The sequence below is a fragment of the Salvelinus alpinus genome, chromosome 17, assembly GCF_045679555.1.
Source record: "Salvelinus alpinus chromosome 17, SLU_Salpinus.1, whole genome shotgun sequence".
Taxonomy (NCBI): domain Eukaryota; kingdom Metazoa; phylum Chordata; class Actinopteri; order Salmoniformes; family Salmonidae; genus Salvelinus; species Salvelinus alpinus.
This window is the reverse complement of record NC_092102.1, coordinates 54,485,860-54,505,160: the sequence shown is the minus strand read 5'-3', so window position 1 is coordinate 54,505,160 and position 19,301 is coordinate 54,485,860. Positions and strand designations below refer to the sequence as shown.

The following is a 19,301-nucleotide window of genomic DNA, read 5'->3' as shown; positions in this document are numbered from 1 at the left end:
CAAGGCAGCAGCTACTCTTCCTGGGGTTTATTATGGATCCCCATTAGTTTCTGCCAAGGCAGCAGCTACTCTTCCTGGGGTTTATTATGGATCCCCATTAGTTCCTGCCAAGGCAGCAGCTACTCTTCCTGGGGTTTATTATGGATCCCCATTAGTTCCTGCCACTAGGCAGCCATTTCCCTTTTGTGTTTGTGGGATCTTGTCTATGTTTAGTTGCCTGTCTGCTTATTTGTATAGCTTCACGTTTCGTACGTTGATTTTATTGTTTTTGTTAAGTCATTCATTAAAAGAGAATGTACCCATACCACGCTGCGCCTTGGTCTCACTCGTACGACGATCGTGACAACAGTACTACGTGTGTGTAGAGTTTGCGTGCTAGCATCAAGTCAAATCAAATGTATTTATAAAGCCCTTCTTACATCAGCTGATATCTCAAAGTGCTGTACAGAAACCCAGCCTAAAACCCCAAACAGCAAGCAATGCAGGTGTAGAAGCATGGTGGCTAGGAAAAACTCCCTAGAAAGGCCAGAACCTAGGAAGAAACCTAGAGAGGAACCAGGCTATGAGGGGTGGCCAGTCCTCTTCTGGCTGTGCCGGGTGGAGATTATAACAGGACATGGCCAAGATGTTCAAATGTTCATAAATGACCAGCATGGTCAAATAATAATAATAATCACAGTAGTTGTCGAGGGTGCAGCAAGTCAGCACCTCAGGAGTAAATGTCAGTTGGCTTTTCATAGCCGATCATTAAGAGTATCTCTACCCCTCCTGCTGTCTCTAGAGAGTTGAAAACAGCAGGTCTGGGACAGGTAGCACGTCCGGTGAACAGGTCAGGGTTCCATAGCCGCAGGCAGAACAGTTGAAACTGGAGCAGCAGCACGGCCAGGTGGACTGGGGACAGCAAGGAGTCATCATGCCAGGTAGTCCTGAGGCATGGTCCTAGGGCTCAGGTCCTCCGAGATAGAGAAAGAGAGAATTAGAGAGAGCATACTTAAATTCACACAGGACACCAAATAAGACAGAAAAAGTACTCCAGATATAACAAACTGACCCTAGCCCCCCGACACATAAACTACTGCAGCATAAATACTGGAGGCTGAGACAGGAGGGGTCAGGAGACACTGTGGCCCCATCTGATGATACCCCCGGACAGGGCCAACCAGGCAGAATATAACCCCTCCAACGATACCCCCGGACAGGGCCAAACAGGAAGGATATAACCCCACCCACTTTGCCAAAGCACAGCCCCCACACCACTAGAGGGATATCTTCAACCACCAACTTACCATCCTGAGACAAGGCCGAGTATAGCCCACAAACATCTCCGCCACGGCACAAACCCAAGGCGGGGGCGCCAACCCAGACATAAAGATCACGTCAGTGACTCAACCCACTCAAGTGACGCACCCCTCCTAGGGACGGCGTGTGTGCGTATGCGTGTGTCTGTCCTGTCTGGCAAATAAAGGGAGTTATTTTATACAATTTTAAAAACATTACAATACATTCATTATAGAATTCACAACACACTAAGTGCGTGCCCTCAGGCCCATACTCCACTACCACATATCTACAACACAAAATCCATGTGTACGTGTGTGTATAGTGCGTATGTTATCATGTGTCTGTGCCTATGTTTGTGTCTCTTCACAGTCCCCCTGTTCCATAAGGTGTATTTTTATCTGTTTCTTAAATCTGATTCTGCTGCTGCATCAGTTACCTGATGTAGAATAAAGTTCCATGTAGTCATGGCTCTATGTAGTACTGTGCCCCTCCCATAGTCTGTTCTGGACTTGGGGACTGTGAAGAGACCTCTGGTGGCATGTCTTGTGGGGAATGCATGGGTGTCTGAGCTGTGTGCTAGTCGTTTAAACAGACAGCTCAGTGTCAATACCTCTCACAAATACAAGTAGTGATGAAGTCAATCTCTCCTCCACTTTGAGCCATGAGAGATTGACATGCGTGTCATTTTTTATTTTTATTTTATTTTACCGTTATTTTACCAGGTAAGTTGACTGAGAACACATTCTCATTTGCAGCAACGACCTGGGGAATAGTTACAGGGGAGAGGAGGGGGATGAATGAGCCAATTGTAAACTGGGGATTATTAGGTGACCGTGATGGTTGAGGGCCAGATTGGGAATTTAGCCAGGACACCGGGGTTAACACCCCTACTCTTACGATAAGTGCCATGGGATCTTTAATGACCTCAGAGAGTCAGGACACCCGTTTAACGTCCCATCCGAAAGACGGCACCCTACACAGAGCAGTGTCCCCAATCACTGCCCTGGGGCATTGGGATCTTTGTTTAGACCAGAGGAAAGAGTGCCTCCTACTGGCCCTCCAACACCACTTCCAGCAGCACCTGGTCTCCCATCCAGGGACTGACCAGGACCAACCCTGCTTAGCTTCAGAAGCAAGCCAGCAGTGGTATGCAGTGGTATAATGTGCATATTTATATCCACAAATCTCGGTTTACATTGGCGCCATGTTCAGAAATGCCTCCAAAATATCCGGAGTAATTACAGAGATTACTTTGAAAGATACATGTTTTACATATAATTAAAGATACACGTGTTCTTAATCCAACCGCTGTGTCAGATTTTGAAAAAACTTTATGAAAAAGCATACCATGCAATAATCTGAGACGCCGCTCAGAAATACACAACATTTCTCCGCCATGTTGGAGTCAACAGAAATACGAAATTACATCATAAATATTCCCTTACCTTTGATGATCTTTTCATCAGAATGCAGTGCCAGGAATCCTAGTTCCACAATAAATCGTTGTTTTGTTCGATAATGTCCATTACTAGTGTCCAAATATCTACTTTTGCTAGCTCGTTAAGTTCACATGTCCAAACGCTGGCGCCGGTCCAGGCGAACTCGGACGAAAACTTAAAAAAGTTATATTCCAGGTCGAATAAACTGGTCAAATTAAGTAGAGAATCAATCATCAGGATGTTGTTATCATATATATCCAATAACGTTCCAACCAGAGCATTCGTTTTTGTCTACAGAGTAATGGAACACATGGCCATATCATGACTAGCACACGTGACCAGAACTAGCATTCTGCCAGACCACTGACTCAAATAGCTGCCATCCGGCCCCACATCACACTAGAGGCTTCATTCCACGTTCTACTGACTGTTGACATCTAGTGGAAGGCGTAGGAAGTGCGAACAGATCCATATCTTACTGGGATGTGAATACACGATGAGTTTAACATCAACCAACCACAGAATTTCCACTTCCTGTTTGGAAGTTTGCCTGCCATATGAGTTCTGTTATACTCACAGACATAATTCAAACAGTTTTAGAAACTTCAGAATAATATGCATATATTAGCATCTGGGACAGAGTAGGAGGCAGTTCACTCTGGGCACGCGATTCATCCAAAGTGAAAATGCTGCCCCCTATCCCTAAAAAGTTAACAGGTCAACATTCAGAAGGCCGCAGGGCCAGATGGATCACCAGGATATGTACTCCAAGCATGCGCTGACCAACTAGCAAGTGTCTTCACTGACATTTTCAACCTCTCCCTGTCTGAGTCTGTAATACCAACATGTTTCAAGCAGACCACCATAGTCCCTGTGCCCAAGAACACTAAGGTAACCCGTCTAGATGACACAACAGTGGTAGGCCTGATCACCGACAATGATGAGACAGCCTATAAGGAGGAGGTCAGAGACCTGACCATGTGGTGCAAGGACAACAACCGCTCCCTCAACGTGATCAAGACAAAGGAGATGATTGTGGACTACAGGAAAAGGAGGGCCTAACAGGCCCCCATTCTCATCAACAGGGCTGTAGTGGAGCAGGTTGAGAGCTTCAACTTCCTTGGTGTCCATATCACCAACAAACTAACATGGTCCAAGCACACCAAGACAGTCGTGAAGAGGGCACGACAAAACCTATTCCCCCTCAGGAGACTGAAAAGATGGGTCCTCAGATCCTCAAAAGGCTTTACAGCTGCACCATCGAGAGCATCCTGATGGGTTGCGTCACTGCCTGGTATGGTAACAGCTCGGCCTCAAGGCACTACAGAGGGTAGTGCGAACGGCCCAGTACATCACCAGGACCAAGCTTCCTTCCATCCAGGACCTCTATACCAGGCGGTGTCAGAGGAAGGCCCTGAAAATTGTCAAAGACTCCAGCCACCCTAGTCATAGACTGCTCTCTCTGCTACCGCATGGCAAGCGGTACCGGAGCGCCAAGTCTAGGTCCAAGAGGCTTCTAATTAGCTTCTACCCCCAAGCCATAAGACTCCTGAACAGCTAATCAAATGGCTACCCAGACTATTTGCATTGCTCCCCCCTACTCTTCTATGCTGCTACTCTGTTATTATCTATGCATAGACACTTTAATAACTCTACCTACATATACATATTACCTCAATTATTATATTACCTCAATTACCTCGACACCAGTGCCCCCGCACCATGACTCTGTACTGGTACCCCCTGTATATAGCAGGGGGTACTGTATATAGCTATTGTTATTTACTGCTGCTCTTTAATTTTTTTGATATTATTTGTTATTTTTATCTCTTACTTTTGATGCCATTTCACTATGAGAAGCCTGTCAATTAAAATAACATTTGATTTGACTGTATTTAAAAAAAAAAAGGTCACCTGTTGATCGGATGGGTGGATGTCAGGACTGGCCCTCATTATATGATATACTGTATTTTGCACATCCTTTACAATACTTTACCTTGTAAATCACAAACCATTCTTCAAATGGACATGGAATCCAATGTATCTTAAATAATACAAAAAATATGAAGATAAGTTGTGATAGGGAGTAGGCACACCGCCTCCAACTGGCAGGTGTAGTGTCGCCCGTCCAGAAAAGGGTGGGTGGGCTGCGTGAGGAAATAGGCTAACTGTCTGTTTACTTAACCCTGAGCTAAGTGTCTGTTTACTTAACTCTGAGCTAAGTGTCTGTTTACTTACCTCTGAGCTAAGTGTCTGTTTACTTACCTCTTGGCTTCTTGAATGACCAAGTTCTTATGGTCCGTCCCAATCACGAATGGATGAGGTCCAACCAGTATCTCCACCCTTCAAGGACCCACTTAACTGCCAAGAGCTCCGAGTTGCCTACATCGTAGTTGCGTTCCGCTGGCGAGAACCGCTTGGAGAGAAAGACGCACGGGTGCAGTTTCTTGTCCTCCTCGTTCCGTAGTGAAAGGACTGCCCGTGCTCCAGTGTCTGAGGCGTCCACCTCTACCACAAAGGGTCTAGTAGGAACAGGATGAATGAGAATGGGTCCAGAGGTGAAATGTCCCTTGAGCTCCATGAATGCCCTGTCAGCCTCGGGAGTCCAGCAACAACAGGTCTGGGACTTGCGGGTTAGGACCGGGAGAGGCGCTGCCACAGCACCAAAGTTGTGTATAAAACGCCTGTAAAAATTGGCAAACCCAAGGAACCGCTGGACCTGCTTGAGTGAAGTGGGACGGGGCCAGTCGGCGAACGCCTCAACCTTTACGGAGTCCATTTGGATGCCGGCGGTAGTGATAATGTGACCGAAGAAGGAAACTTGGGATACGTGGAACTCACACTTCTCTATCTTTACATATAATTGGCTCTGCAGGAGGAATCTCAGGACTTGGTGGACGTGCAGAATGTGTTCCAGAAGGCTCTTGGAGAAATCAGGATGCCGTCGAGGTAAACAAAGACAAACCGAGAGTCATTGACCAATGTTTGAAAGACTGCCGGTGAATTCAATAATCTGAAGGGCATGACTAAATACTCATAGTGACCACTAGGGGGTGTTAAAGGCAGTTTTCCACTCATCTCCCTCCCTGATTCTCACCAGATTGCGGGGTTCCAGTTTGGTGAAGAATTGGGCCCCTTGGGCGACGGACCTCCAAGGCGACGGACATCAGGGGTAAGGGGTAACAATTCTTGATCATAATCCGGTTCAGCCCTTGTAATCAATGCCAGGACGCAGGCCTCAATTCTTCTTACCCACGAAGAAGAAACCTGCACCAGCTGTGGATGTAGAGGGGCGAATGAAACCAGCCTCCAGCAACTCCCGGATGTTATTGTCCATGACTGCTGCTTCAGGGGCTGAGAGGACCCCGGGGAGGTGTGGCGCCGGGTAGGAGTTCTATGGCACAGTCGTATAGACGATGGGTGGGGAAGGGTGGCGGCTTGCTTCTTACTGAAGACCTCCCGGATGTCGATATTCGGGAGGGAAAGCAGAGAAGTCTTGGTCTTCAATGGATGCAGGAGGACACGGCGAGGCTCTTGGTGGGGGTCTTAGACATTTAGTCTGGCAGTCCTTACCTCAGTCTAGTAGGTGTACCGTGGACCAGGAGAGTGGTGGGTTATGTAGCGCTAGCCAGGGGTACCTTAGGATAAGGGGGTTCTCGGGAGCAGTGATCAAAAGAAAATGAAACGTCTCTGAGTTGTTCACCCCAACCTGCAGTAGAATGGGCATGGTCTGATATTCTACCTGACTGGAGCCAACGAGGGCTTGAATCTGCAGAGGGATGGGACACTTCACCCAGGGGATTTGTAATTCTCTGGCGAACTCCTGATCAATAAAATGTTCTGCGGCCCCAGAGTCCACGAAGGCTTGAATCTGGTGCTGACGGTTGTCCCAGTGGAGGGTTGCGGGTAGTGACAGACGGTGACTGGGTAGCTGGGAGGTAACTGCACAGCTCGTCAGGGTCTCCCCTTGTCCTGGCGAGCCCTGGCATTTCCCATCATAGATGGCCGAGACCTCCGCAGTAGAGGCAGCAGCCTTCGCTCATGCACTTGTCACGCTCCTGTGGGCTCAGACGTGAGCGACCCAGATGCATGGGCTCCTAAATGCTGGGTTCGAGGGGCTTGGGGTACTTAGGAAACCGGGATACTGGGGTGGTGTCAAAAAGGCGCTGTCTCACATGTTCTCGGAGGCGGTTATCGATCCTGATTGCCATCGTTATCAGGGACTCGAGGTCCTCTTTCAGTTCCCAAGGGGCAAGTTCATCCAGGAAGAAAGCAGACTTCCTGGCCTCCGTATCCCACCCACTCTCGGCCGCGAGGGTGCGGAACTCAATGGTGAAGTCAGCCTCTGGTCTGGACCAATTGGCGGATGTTGAACAGTCGGCGGGCTGCCGACTGGGTGGTCGAAGACTCGTCGCAGCTCGCCAATGAAGGCTAATATGGAGCGGCAGGATGGTGGCTTCTGTTCCCACACTGCCGTTGCCCACGCCAGGGCCTTGCCCGAGAGTAGAGAGATGATGTAGGCGATCATGGTCCGATCCGTGTGAAACGAGGAGGACTGTAGCTCGAACACCAGAGAACACTGAGTGAGGAACCCATTGCATCCTCCCGGGTGGCCGTCATACCGCTCAGGGGCTGGGATCTTGGGTTCCCGGTACAGGATCCCTGGAGGAACTATGGCTACACCTGTAGTACTGGGCGATGAGACTTGGACATTGGCTCCTCCTGGGTTGAGGTTGGACTGTGGTTGGAGAGAGAATGTAAGTGCCCGGAGGGTCTCTGATATTTGGGATAGTTGTTCTTGCTGCCGCCCCAGCAGTGCTCCTTGGTGGGTTACAACATTCTTGATCTGGGTGATCTCTGCTGGTTCCAAGTTTGTACAGAAGCTTGCAGTGACGTGGTAAGGTTGGACCCAGGTGCAGAGAAGAGACCAGACGAGGAATCAGTGGTTAAGGATAAACATAATACTTTACTGAGAAACGGTAGCCGCAGGATCACAGTACACTTGAAAAAACAACAAACACTAAGTGTCAAAAACTCACTCAGGGGCCTGTTGCACAAAAGTAGAATTAAGACATCCGGGATAAATGACTCAGCTGAGCTCAATGAAGCCAAAACATGTGCGTCCAGGCTTAATTGGTTGCACAAAGACCAAGCCAGGATGAGCAGACACGGATTCATTAAGCCAGGTGAAACCAATCCTGGATAGGTGCGCGCTCACGGCTCACTCAAATAGACCCCGCCACAGATCACAGATTAACTGATTTACCATGGCAACTAGAGCCGCGTACTTTTCCCCGTCGGAAGCACAAATCCTCATGGAGGCATACGAGGAGGTAAAAGATATAATTAAGAAGAAAGGCAACACCGCCACAGTGATAAAGCAAAGAGAAAAAGCGTGGCAAAGTATTGCAGACCGCCTGAATGCGTAAGTAGTGCACAATTACACACTCACCGCTCCGCTGAAACATCACAATTACAATTCAAATATTTAATTCACATCTCCAAAAATGCAGTTGTACTGTAATTATGAAACGGTTAAATTTTTAATTGAAATGCACTGCAGATATGAGTGAAATTGTGTAAAGTAACTCCATCACACTGTATAAAGCTATGATACATTTTTTGATATTTTTACTGAAAACAAGACAAAAATACCAAGTAATTTTTTGCAGTGTGACTCCATTAAATGTGTGTGTGTGTGTGTGTGTGTGTGTGTGTGTGTGTGTGTGTGTAGATTAAACATGAACGGGCCAAAACGGACATGGCAGCAGGTCAAAATCAAATACAAGAACATTCTGCAGAATGGTATGGTCCCTGACTAATATTTAACAAAGCACAAGCATATATTGTACCCAGAAGGTGCCTGCTCACACATTGTCTGTACTGTTTTAGCAGTGAAAAAGAATACCCACAGACAAGGCACGGGTGGTGGGTCACCAAAGGCTGACCTTACCCCAGCAGAGGACATGGCCTTGGAGCTAAATAAAGGCAGGCCCGTCTTAGAGGGGATCCCTGGGGGGAAAGAGACGAGCATAGGTTCCTCCCAAGATGCCACCCGCTTCATTCAAGGTATGTCCTTCCATCTCTACATGGGATACAACCACATTCATATTGAATCAATTTGGACTGTCTGACTTTGGTTTACCTATTGCCTTGCAGTGTCTGGCAGCACTGTGTTCCTGTTAGAGCCACCAGCACAAGCACCAGACGATGCTGATCCAGTGAGTACTCCATCAAAGGCATACTGTAGGCCTGGCATGTCTTGTCTACTAGCTTCAATATGAATCCGATTAAATGTGATAGGGTGAAGGCCCCAGTGCAGCAGCAACAGCACATGATGGAGACGATGATGAGGAGGAGACCATCTCTCTGGATTCCAGAAGGCATGAGGTATCATGTTAAGACTGTGAAAGTACTATTTACTCTACAATGGTGAGGAGTCCTCATCAAAATCAAAAAATCTAATTTCTTTTACAGGACACAGATGCTATACAGTGGGAAAACCAGCCTGGCAACATAGTGCGTATTAATAAAAGGACACCACATCCTGCCAAATTCCAGCTGCGCTAATTGTATTGTGTTCACAGAGCTCACAAGCTATCAGAAAGTTGTATGGCAACCACCTCCGGCGCCAAATAGAACTGGCAGACATAGACATTCAGTACAAGAAGAAAAAGATGGAAAATCTTGCACTGGAGTCCGAAATAAAAAAGAGGACAATTAGGAAACTGGACCTTGAAATAAAAAAACTTGAGAGGGAGGTGAGATATGCCTTCAATGTACACTGTATGCTAACTGTAACACAAATGTATTAATCATTATTTTTCTTTCCTCCCCCAGCTCCAAGAAGATGACACAGCTCAAAATAAAAATTAGGTATATTCTCGTAAAGTCAGGTGAGCCATGACATATGAGCTCTTATTGTGAGCACACAGGACGGTGGCATCTTTCTAAGGTTTTTTTTATTTTCCCAGCAATCAGTACAACCAAGTCATCGTTATAAGGCATCGCCCTCTTTTGCCCACCCCCCCAGCACCAGGTGTGGCCACTAGCCTATATGAAGGCCCAAAATTGTGTGTTCCTTTCTGCTCTGACAATGGCATGCCCATTCGTGCGAGATGTGGTGGATGAAGAAGCACTTGTGCTGAGGAGAGCCTTCAGGCGAGAAAGGGTCTTCAGGGACCGGTTGGACCCACTGGCCTTCCCTGATGACCATCTATATGAAAGATACAGGTTTTCTGCAGATGGCATCAGGTATCTATGCAGACTACTGGGTCCCAGGATTAAGCACCGCACTGCACGGAGCCATGCACTGAGTGTGGAGCAAATGGTTTGTGTGGCCTTGCGCTTTTTTGCTAGTGGAGCCTTCCTGTACTCAGTGGGGGATGCAGAACAGCTGAACAAGGCCACAATTTGCCGCACAATAAGGAGTGTGTGTCTGGCTATCAAAGCATTAGCAGATGTCTTCATCTCCTTCCCTGGCCACAGAAGACTCTGTGACATCAAAGAGGAGTTCTATAGGATTGCAGGTAAGAGGATCTACAAATTACAGGACAACTGTTAACACATAGTAGGATACTCATTACTTTGTGTGACAGGTTTCCCCAATGTCATTGGTGCAGTGGACTGCACACACATAAGGATAAAAGCCCCCTCAGGTGCCCATGAGGCCGATTTTGTGAATAGGAAATCCTTTCACAGCATTAATGTTCAGGTGAACATAACTTTTTGATATTGTCCATTGACGAACACTCTGCATTGCCAGTGATGTGCATTGATTGGTGTAATATTCCTCATCTTATGATTTCAGATGGTCTGCAATGCTGACTGTGTGATCAGCAATGTTGTGGCAAAATGGCCTGGCTCAGTCCATGACTCCAGAATCTTTCGGGCCTCTGAAATCTATCAGTGCCTATCACAAGGTAAGCCACACAACCCCTATTTATAACCATCATGGCTGTGTCAAGAATATCACTGTGTTTATGAGGTAGTAATGATGAGATTTTGTGTTGACAGGTGAATTCTCTGGTGTGTTGCTGGGAGACAGGGGGTATGGCTGCCAGCCTTTTCTCCTGACACCTTTCACAGACCCCCAGGAAGCACAGCAGGCCTACAGCCATGCCCATGCCAGGACCAGGGCCAGAGTTGAAATGACCTTTGGCCTCCTGAAGGCACGCTTTCACTGCCTTCACAAATTAAGGGTCAGCCCTGTTAGGGCATGTGATATTACTGTGGCTTGTGCTGTCCTCCACAATGTGGCCTGCCTGAGGAAGGAGAGGGCCCCCAGAGTGCCACCAGCCATGGACTGGGACAATCCGGCAATCTTCCCTGATGACGACAGTGGTCGGCTGCTGAGGGACCAATATGTGTTGAATTATTTTAGTTAGTATGTGTGCTTTCAATTTTGGTTAAATATGTCCTGCGGTGGCAGAGGAATTTGGGTTTTTTTGGGTTCGTTTTTTGACGAATTTGGCCTCTTATGATGTTTGTGCGGTATACTGTGTGTAATACAAGGCTGCAGGGAGGCTACTGCATCCATTCATTTGTCTGTTCAGTTGATGTGTATGGATTTGTCCTGCATTTATTTTAGTGTGCAGACATGCAGGGTGTGTTATATACAGACCTTTGAATGTGTATGTATCATTTTGTATAATATGCTTGGATTCTGTGCTTTCCATCTTGTAGAGTCACTGTGACTTCAGTTTCGAAAGGAGCTGATGGTTTACCTGCTTTGTTTTGTCCTTATTCAATAAAGGAACATAATGTTACACATTGTGTTTTTATATTCATATGGAATGTGTATTTGTTTATATGACAGAGTACTAGGGCCACACTGAAGAAAAAGGATAAAGTCATACATTTATGAGGCTGGTTCTTTCTGCAGAAAAGCTACATATTGTTTTTACAGTTTTGATACTTATGACAATGTGATACTTAATATTCTGGCACATCAGCATGTCTTTGTTTATGAAACCATACTGAAGTACAATTTCACGAAATGCCCCACATCTGTCATTTTAACAACTGTCCTCCTTTAAAACAACTGGTTACAATATTATGACTTGTGTTTTTTTCCCCTCTGTGGCCCTAATATTCTATCATTTTATATATAAAGCCTTATAGTCTATGGGAAACTGTAAATTATCTAATGATAGCAACATCATCTAAAAATCATTTTTTATCCAAAATCATTGAAATTAATGATCACAAACGTTTAAATAATAACAGTGGGTCTAGTTATATGTGATAACAATGTATAGTGAGCAGTGAAATAACTATTGGTTTCCATTTGTGATGACTGCTGACTGACATTAGGGATGAGATTAAATAGATCCTGGAATTTAGCCTGGTCTGGAGCAGGCTAGCTCCACAGAATAAATCTCCATGGTAATTTATACCATAACATATCCTCCTGCCCCCTATCCATCTTTAGTGCAACCGGATTACGAATCAATTGAGCCAGGATCACCAAGATATCCTGGCTTAATCCCTTATCCTAGTTTTGTGCAACAGGCCCCTGGAAACGAACGTACACTGTAAACAATTCAAGCTTCTGCAAAGGACAACAGAAAACACACCTCTTAAAACCTCTACATATTGGTGTCCCCCCGCGGGACGGTTGAGCTAACGTAGGCTAATGTGATTAGCATGAGGTTGTAAGTAACAAGAACATTTCCCAGGACATAGACATATCTGATATGGGCAGAAAGCTTAAATTCTTGTTAATCTAACTGCACTGTCCAATTTACAGTAGCTATTACAGTGAAATAATACCATGCTATTGTTTGAGGAGAGTGCACAATTATGATGTTATGAACTTGAAAATGTATTAATAAACCAACTAGGCACATTTGGGCAGTCTTGATACAACATTATGAACAGAAATACAATGGTTCATTGAATCAGTCTAAAACTTTGCACATACACTGCTGCCATCTAGTGGCCAAAATCTAAATTGTGCCTAATGTTACATTCTCTTGCATTTCAACGATTTTTTTCTTCTTCTTTGTATTAGCTTTTACCAGATCTAATGTGTTATATTCTCACATTTCCACAAACTTCAAAGTGTTTCCTTTCAAATGGTATCAATAATATGCATATCCTTGCTTCAGGTCCTGAGCTCCAGACAGTTAGATTTGGGTATGTCATTTTAGATGAACATTTTAAAAAGTGTCCTTAATCATAAATGGGAAATCATAGCGAATAAATTGGACACACCTTAGTGTCGTTAATGTCTTTAGGACGGTCTCTGTCGCCCTCTGGTAACAGGTAGAAGCATGACAAGCAATCCTAATGCAATATTAGCATCCCAGTGAAACACCACTATTCTGGCTATTTATCATAAACATTAAGCATAATAGCTTCTTTTTTTGTACAATGCATGAACGCTTTCCCTTTCTACCGTCCACGATGTAACAGCAGACCAACTCATCTGCAAGACAACACATAAAGGAATCCAAGATGGTGTAGCAGTCAGACGCCCGTGTATATATCTTTTTTTCCCTTCGCATATATTTCGTATATATTTTTTACCTCAATTTCAACATTCTTGCAACCCACCTCACCCAATGTGGTATGGATCTGCTATTTTCTATACTTTAGAACTGGGATCCCCAACAGGAGCTAGCCAGCTAACTAGCTACTAGTCAGCTAGCCACTGCTAGCCACTGCTAGCGGTCATCAGCTAACCGGTCAACTCCTGCCAGTCTGCACAGCGCGATTCAACCCAGAGCATACCGGACTGCTATTTCTCCACATCTCCGGATTCCTACCGCAAACTCTGAACCTTTTCACCTGGATCATCGCAGTTAGCTAGCTGCTATCCGAGTGGCTACTCCTGGCTAACGTCTCTGTCCCAAAGCAAGCACCAGTTAGCCTGGAGCTAGCCTAGTGCTAGGCCCTTCTACCGGCTAGCTGAAGAGGTCCATCAGCCACTCCTTGGGCTACAGTACCTATTTTGCCAATTGGTCCGGACCCTTTTACTGCCTACACGGAGCCCTGCCAATCCAACACGACTGGTCTGCTGACGTAACCGTCCGAGGGGGCTACAACAGACTCTTCCATCGCGACGTCCCCCTAAGGCCCTTCTGCTAGCCCTGGCCCGCTAGCTGTCTGAATCGCCGTGTCTCCAGCCCGCCTAGCTACTCACCGGACCCTATGATCACTCAGCTACGCATGCCTCTCCCTAATGTCAATATGCCTTGTCTATTGCTGTTTTGGTTAGTGATTATTGTCTTATTTCACTGTAGAGCCTCCAGCCCTGCTCAATATGCCTTAGCTAGCCCTTTTGTTCCACCTCCCACACATGCAGTGACCTCACCTGGTTTAAATGGTGTCTCTAGAGACAAAACCTCTCTCATCATCACTCAATTCATAGGTTTACCTCCACTGTATTCACATCCTACCATACCCTTGTCTGTACATTATGCCTTGAATCAATTTTTCCACGCCCAGAAATCTGCTCCTTTTACTCTTTGTTCCGATCACACTAGACCAACAGTTCTTATAGCCTTTAGCAGTTCCCTTATGCTACTCCTCCTCTGTTCCTCTGTAAAAGTTAATCCAGGCCTTTCAGCGCCTAGCTCCACTCCCATTTCCCAGGCGCTCTCATTTGTTGACTTCTGTAACCGTAAAATCCTTGGTTTCATGCATGTTAACATTAGAAGCCTCCTCCCTAAGTTTGTTTTATTCACTGCCTTAGCACACTCTGCCAACCCGGATGTCCTAGCCGTGTCTGAATCCTGGCTTAGGAAGGCCAACAAAAACCCTGAAATTTCCTTCCCTAACTATAACATTTTCAGACAAGATAGAACTGCCAAAGGGGGCGGAGTTGCAATCTACTGCAGAGATAGCCTGCAGAGTTCTTAATCAAATCAAATCAAATTGTATTTGTCACATACACATGGTTAGCAGATGTTAATGCGAGAAATAATTGTGCTTCTAGTTCCGACCGTGCAGTAATATCTAACAAGTAATATAACCTAACAATTTCACAACAACTACCTTATACACACAAGTGTAAAGGAATGAATACGAATATGTACATAAAAATATATGAATGAGTGATGCCCGAACGGCATAGGCAAAATGCAGTAGATGGTATAGAGTACAGTATATACATATGAGATGAGTAATGTAGGGTATGTAAACATAAAGTGGCATAGTTTAAAGTGGCTAGTGGTACATTACATCAAGATGACAAGATGCATTAGATGGTATAGCGTACAGTATATACATATGAGATGAGTAATGTAGGGTATGTAAGCATTATATAAAGTGGCTAGTGATAAATTGATTATACTATCCAGGTCTGTGCCCAAACAATTTTTGGGATCCTGTCTTCAACCAGGATCTCAGCGATCACTGCCTCATTGCCTGCGTCCGTAATGGGTCTGCGGTCAAACGACCACCCCTCATCACTGTCAAACGCTCCCTAAAACACTTGAGCGAGCAGGCCTTTCTAATCGACCTGGCCCGGTTATCTTGGAAGTATATTGACCTCATCCCGTCAGTAGAGGATGCCTGGTTACTCTTTAAAAGTGCTTTCCTCACCATCTTAAATAAGCATGCCCCATTCAAAAAATGTAGAACCTGGAACAGATATAGCCCTTGGTTCACTCCAGACCTGACTGCCCTCGACCAGCACAAAAACATCCTATGGCGTTCTGCATTAGTATCAAATAGCCCCCGTGATATGCAACTTTTCAGGGAAGTTAGGAACCAATATACACAGTCAGTTATGAAAGCAAAGGCTAGCTTTTTCAAACAGAAATTTGCATCCTGTAGCACAAACTCCAAAAAGTTCTGGGACACTGTAAAGTCCATGGAGAATAAGAGCACCTCCTCCCAGCTGCCCACTGAACTGAGGCTAGGAAACACTGTCACCACTGATAAATCCATGATAATTGAGAATTTTAATAAGCATTTTTCTACGGCTGGCCATGCTTTCCACCTGGCTACCTCTACCCCGGTCAACTGCCCTGCACGCCCCACAGCAACTTGCCCAAGCCTCCCCCATTTCTCCTTCACCCAAATCCAGATAGCTGATGTTCTGAAAGAGCTGCAAAATCTGGACCCCTACAAATCAGCTGAGCTAGACAATCTGGACCCTCTCTTTCTAAAAAATGGCGCTGCAATTGTTGCAAACCCTATTACCAGCCTGTTCAACCTCTCTTTCGTATCATTTGAGATCCCCAAAGATTGGAAAGCTGCCGCGGTCATCCCCCTCTTCAAAGGGGGAGACACTCTAGACCCAAACTGTTACAGACCTATATTTATCCTACCCTGCCTTTCTAAGGTCTTCGAAAGCCAAGTTAACAAACAGATCACCGACCATCTGGAATCCCACCGTACCTTCTCCGCTGTGCAATCTGGTTTCTGAGCTGGTCATGAGTGCACCTCAGCCACGCTCAAGGTCCTAAACGATATCATAACCGCCATCGATTAAAGACAGTACTGTACAGCTGTATTCATCAACCTGGCCAAGGCTTTTGACTCTGTCAATCACCACATTCTTATCTGCAGACTCAACAGCCTTGGTTTCTCAAATGATTGCCTCGCCTGGTTCACCAACTACTTCTCAGATAGAGTTCAGTGTGTCAAATCGGAGGGCCTGTTGTCCGGACCTCTGGCAGTCTCTATGGGGGTGCCACATGGTTACATTCTCGTGCCGACTCTCTTCTCTGTATACATCAATGATGTTGCTCTCGCTGCGGGTGACTCTCTGATCCACCTCTATGCAGACGACGCCATTCTGTATACTTCTGGCCCTTCTTTGGACACTGTGTTAACTAACCTCCAGACGGGCTTCAATGCCATACAACTCTCCTTCTGTTGCCTCCAACTGCTCTTAAACACAAGTTAAACTAAATGCATGCTCTTCAACTGATCGCTGCCCACACCTGCCCGCCCGTCCAGCATCACTACTCTGGACGGTTCTGACTTATATCTGGACAACTACAAATACCTAGGTGTCTGGTCAGACTGTAAACTCTCCTTCCAGACTCACATTAAACATCTCCAATCCAAAATTACATCTAGAATCTGCTTCCTATTTCACAACAAAGCATCCTTCACACATGCTGCCAAACATACCCTCGTAAAACTGACTATCCTACCGATCCTTGACTTCGGTGATGTCATTTACAAAATAGCCTCCAACACTCTACTCAGCAAGTTGGATGCAGTCTATCACAGTGCCATCCATATACTACCCACCACTGCGACCTGTATGCCCTCGTTGGCTGGCCCTTGCTTCATATTCGTCACCAAACCCACTGGCTCCAGGTCATCTATAAGTCTTTGCTAGGTAAAGCCCCGCCTTATCTCAGCTCACTGATCACCATAGCAGCACCCACCCGTAGCACACGCTCCAGAAGGTATATTTCACTGGTCACCCCCAAAGCCAATTCCTCATTTGGCCGCTTTTCCTTCCAGTTCTCTGCTGCCAATGACTGGAACGAATTGCAAAAGTCACTGAAGCTGGAGACTCATATCTCCCTCACTAGCTTTAAGCACCAGCTGTCAGAGCAGCTCACAGATCATTGCACCTGTACATAGCCCATCTGTACATAGCCCATCCAACTACCTTATCCCCTTATCCACATTTTTTTCTTCTTTTTTTCTCTCCTCATTGCGGGCCCCGGACTGGGGACCCTCACGGTCGGCCCCGGACTGGGGACCCTCGCTGGAGGCTCCGGACTGGGGACCCTCGCTGGAGGCTCCGGACTGGGGACCCTCGCTGGAGGCTCCGGACTGGGGACCCTCACGGTCGGCCCCGGACTGGGGACCCTCGCTGGAGGCTCCGGACTGGAGACCCTTGTTGCGGGCCCCGGACTGGGGACGCTCGCTGGAGGCTCCGGACTGGAGACCCTCGTTGCGGGCCCCGGACTGGGGACCGTCGCTGGGGGCTCCGGACTGGAGACCCTCGTTGCGGGCCCCGGACTGGGGACCGTCGCTGGCGGCCTGGTCCTTGGAGGAGGCACAGGATGAACCAGGCTGGGGAGACCTACTGGAGGCCTGGTCCTTGGAGGAGGCACAGGATGGACCGGCCTGTGGGGGAGCACTGGAGATCTGGTGCTTGACACTTGCACCTCTCCTCTTGGCTGAATGCCCACTTTAACCTGGCACGGGCAGAGCGCAGGCATAGGACGCACTGAGCAGTCACAGCGCACCGGAGACACAGTGCGCAGAGCTGCCACAATCTGCCCTGGCTGGATGCCCACTCTAGCGTGGCACTTGCGGGCTATGAGAGCGCACTGGAGACACCAGTCTCCAGTGCTGGAGACTCCTTAGGATGGCGAAATTCACCAGTCTGTGCCCAGGGTCCCTTGCCTTCCAATATCTCCTCCCATGTCCATTCCTCCAGAAAGCGCTGCTTGGTCCTTTGGTGTAGTTCTGTCACGGCCGTCGAAAGAAGTGGACCAAAGTGCAGCGTGGTGAGCGTACATTTCCTTTTATTATAGAATGTCGCCAACAAAACAAGAAACAAAATAAACGACAGTGAAGCTTCCGAGGTGGGAAGCACAATAGTAGATGGGACAAAGGGCTGCCTAAGTATGATTCCCAATCAGAGACAACGATAGACAGCTGTCCCTGATTGAGAACCATACCCGGCCAAAATATAGAAACACAAATCATAGAAATAAAGGACATAGAATGCCCACCCAAATCACACCCTGACCAAACCAAAAAAAGACATAAAAAAGGCTCTCTAAGGCCAGGGCGTGACACAGTATCTCTACTTGCACATCTATCACTCCAGTGTTTATTTGCTAAATTGTAATTACTTTGCCACTACGGCCTATTTATTGCTGTCCCTCCCTAATCTTACCTCATTTGCACACACTGTATGTCGACTTTTCTATTGTGTTATTGACTGTACGTTTGTTTATTCCATGTGTAACTCTGTGTTGTTGTTTGTGTCGCACTGCTTTGCTTTATCTTGGCCAGGTCGCAGTTGTAAATGAGAACTTGTTCTCATCTGGCCTACCTGGTTAAATAAAGGTGAAATAAATGTTTTAAATAAAAAATAAACATATCTGGTCGGTGTTAGTTTAATTCACTAACAGTTACTGAGAAAATCGATTATGTTACTTGTTTACTTGTTATTTGTGTTAAATATTTCCATTCTGGGATGATAGTTGTTCACTGAATTGTTAGCACTAGTTGGTCACGCTGCTACATCGGCTACAATGTAAACAGACATAGCTAGCTAGCATAAAATCCAGCTTTGTTGCCATGATGTCATCTCGACCTTACTAGTGGGATGCATTGTTGAGCGCTAAATCTTCGAGTGGTTCGTGCTGAAGGCAGGAACAAGATGTCTGGAAAAGTACAGTATTATCATAAGGAGACATATACTCAGAATACGGAGGAGGAATGGAGGGAAAAAGAGAGGCAGAGGAAGTCTAAGAGAGAGAGGGAGGATTAAGGTGAGCTTGAGTCGGTTAAAAATGGTGGAAAAAAGGGAGATGGTTTGTTAAAGTTGTAGAAAATGTAAGCAGAGTGAGTTGAATACAGGAGGAGGAATGGAAGTGAAGGAGGGCAAAGTATCTGAGGTGGGTAGGTGTGGTGAAGTTC

At 46.4% G+C, this 19,301-nt stretch overlaps 1 protein-coding gene across 3 annotated transcripts; it reads left to right on the top strand.

Moving 5' to 3' along the window:
• The first annotated feature begins 7,768 nt into the window (after positions 1-7,768).
• LOC139543170 (putative nuclease HARBI1) lies at positions 7,769-11,488 on the top strand. Of its 3 annotated transcripts, none has more exons than XM_071349421.1 (7): positions 7,769-8,525; positions 8,613-8,789; positions 8,880-8,941; positions 9,024-9,110; positions 9,198-10,249; positions 10,531-10,642; positions 10,737-11,488. In XM_071349421.1, exons 5-7 carry the CDS (start codon positions 10,181-10,183, stop codon positions 11,105-11,107), a joined length of 552 nt encoding a protein of 183 aa, XP_071205522.1. In that variant the 5' UTR covers positions 7,769-8,525; positions 8,613-8,789; positions 8,880-8,941; positions 9,024-9,110; positions 9,198-10,180; the 3' UTR covers positions 11,108-11,488. The 3 variants fall into 2 exon arrangements, with proteins under 3 accessions (XP_071205522.1, XP_071205523.1, XP_071205521.1); XM_071349420.1 differs by having other exon boundaries at positions 9,024-10,249.
• The last annotated feature ends 7,813 nt before the right edge of the window (positions 11,489-19,301 follow it).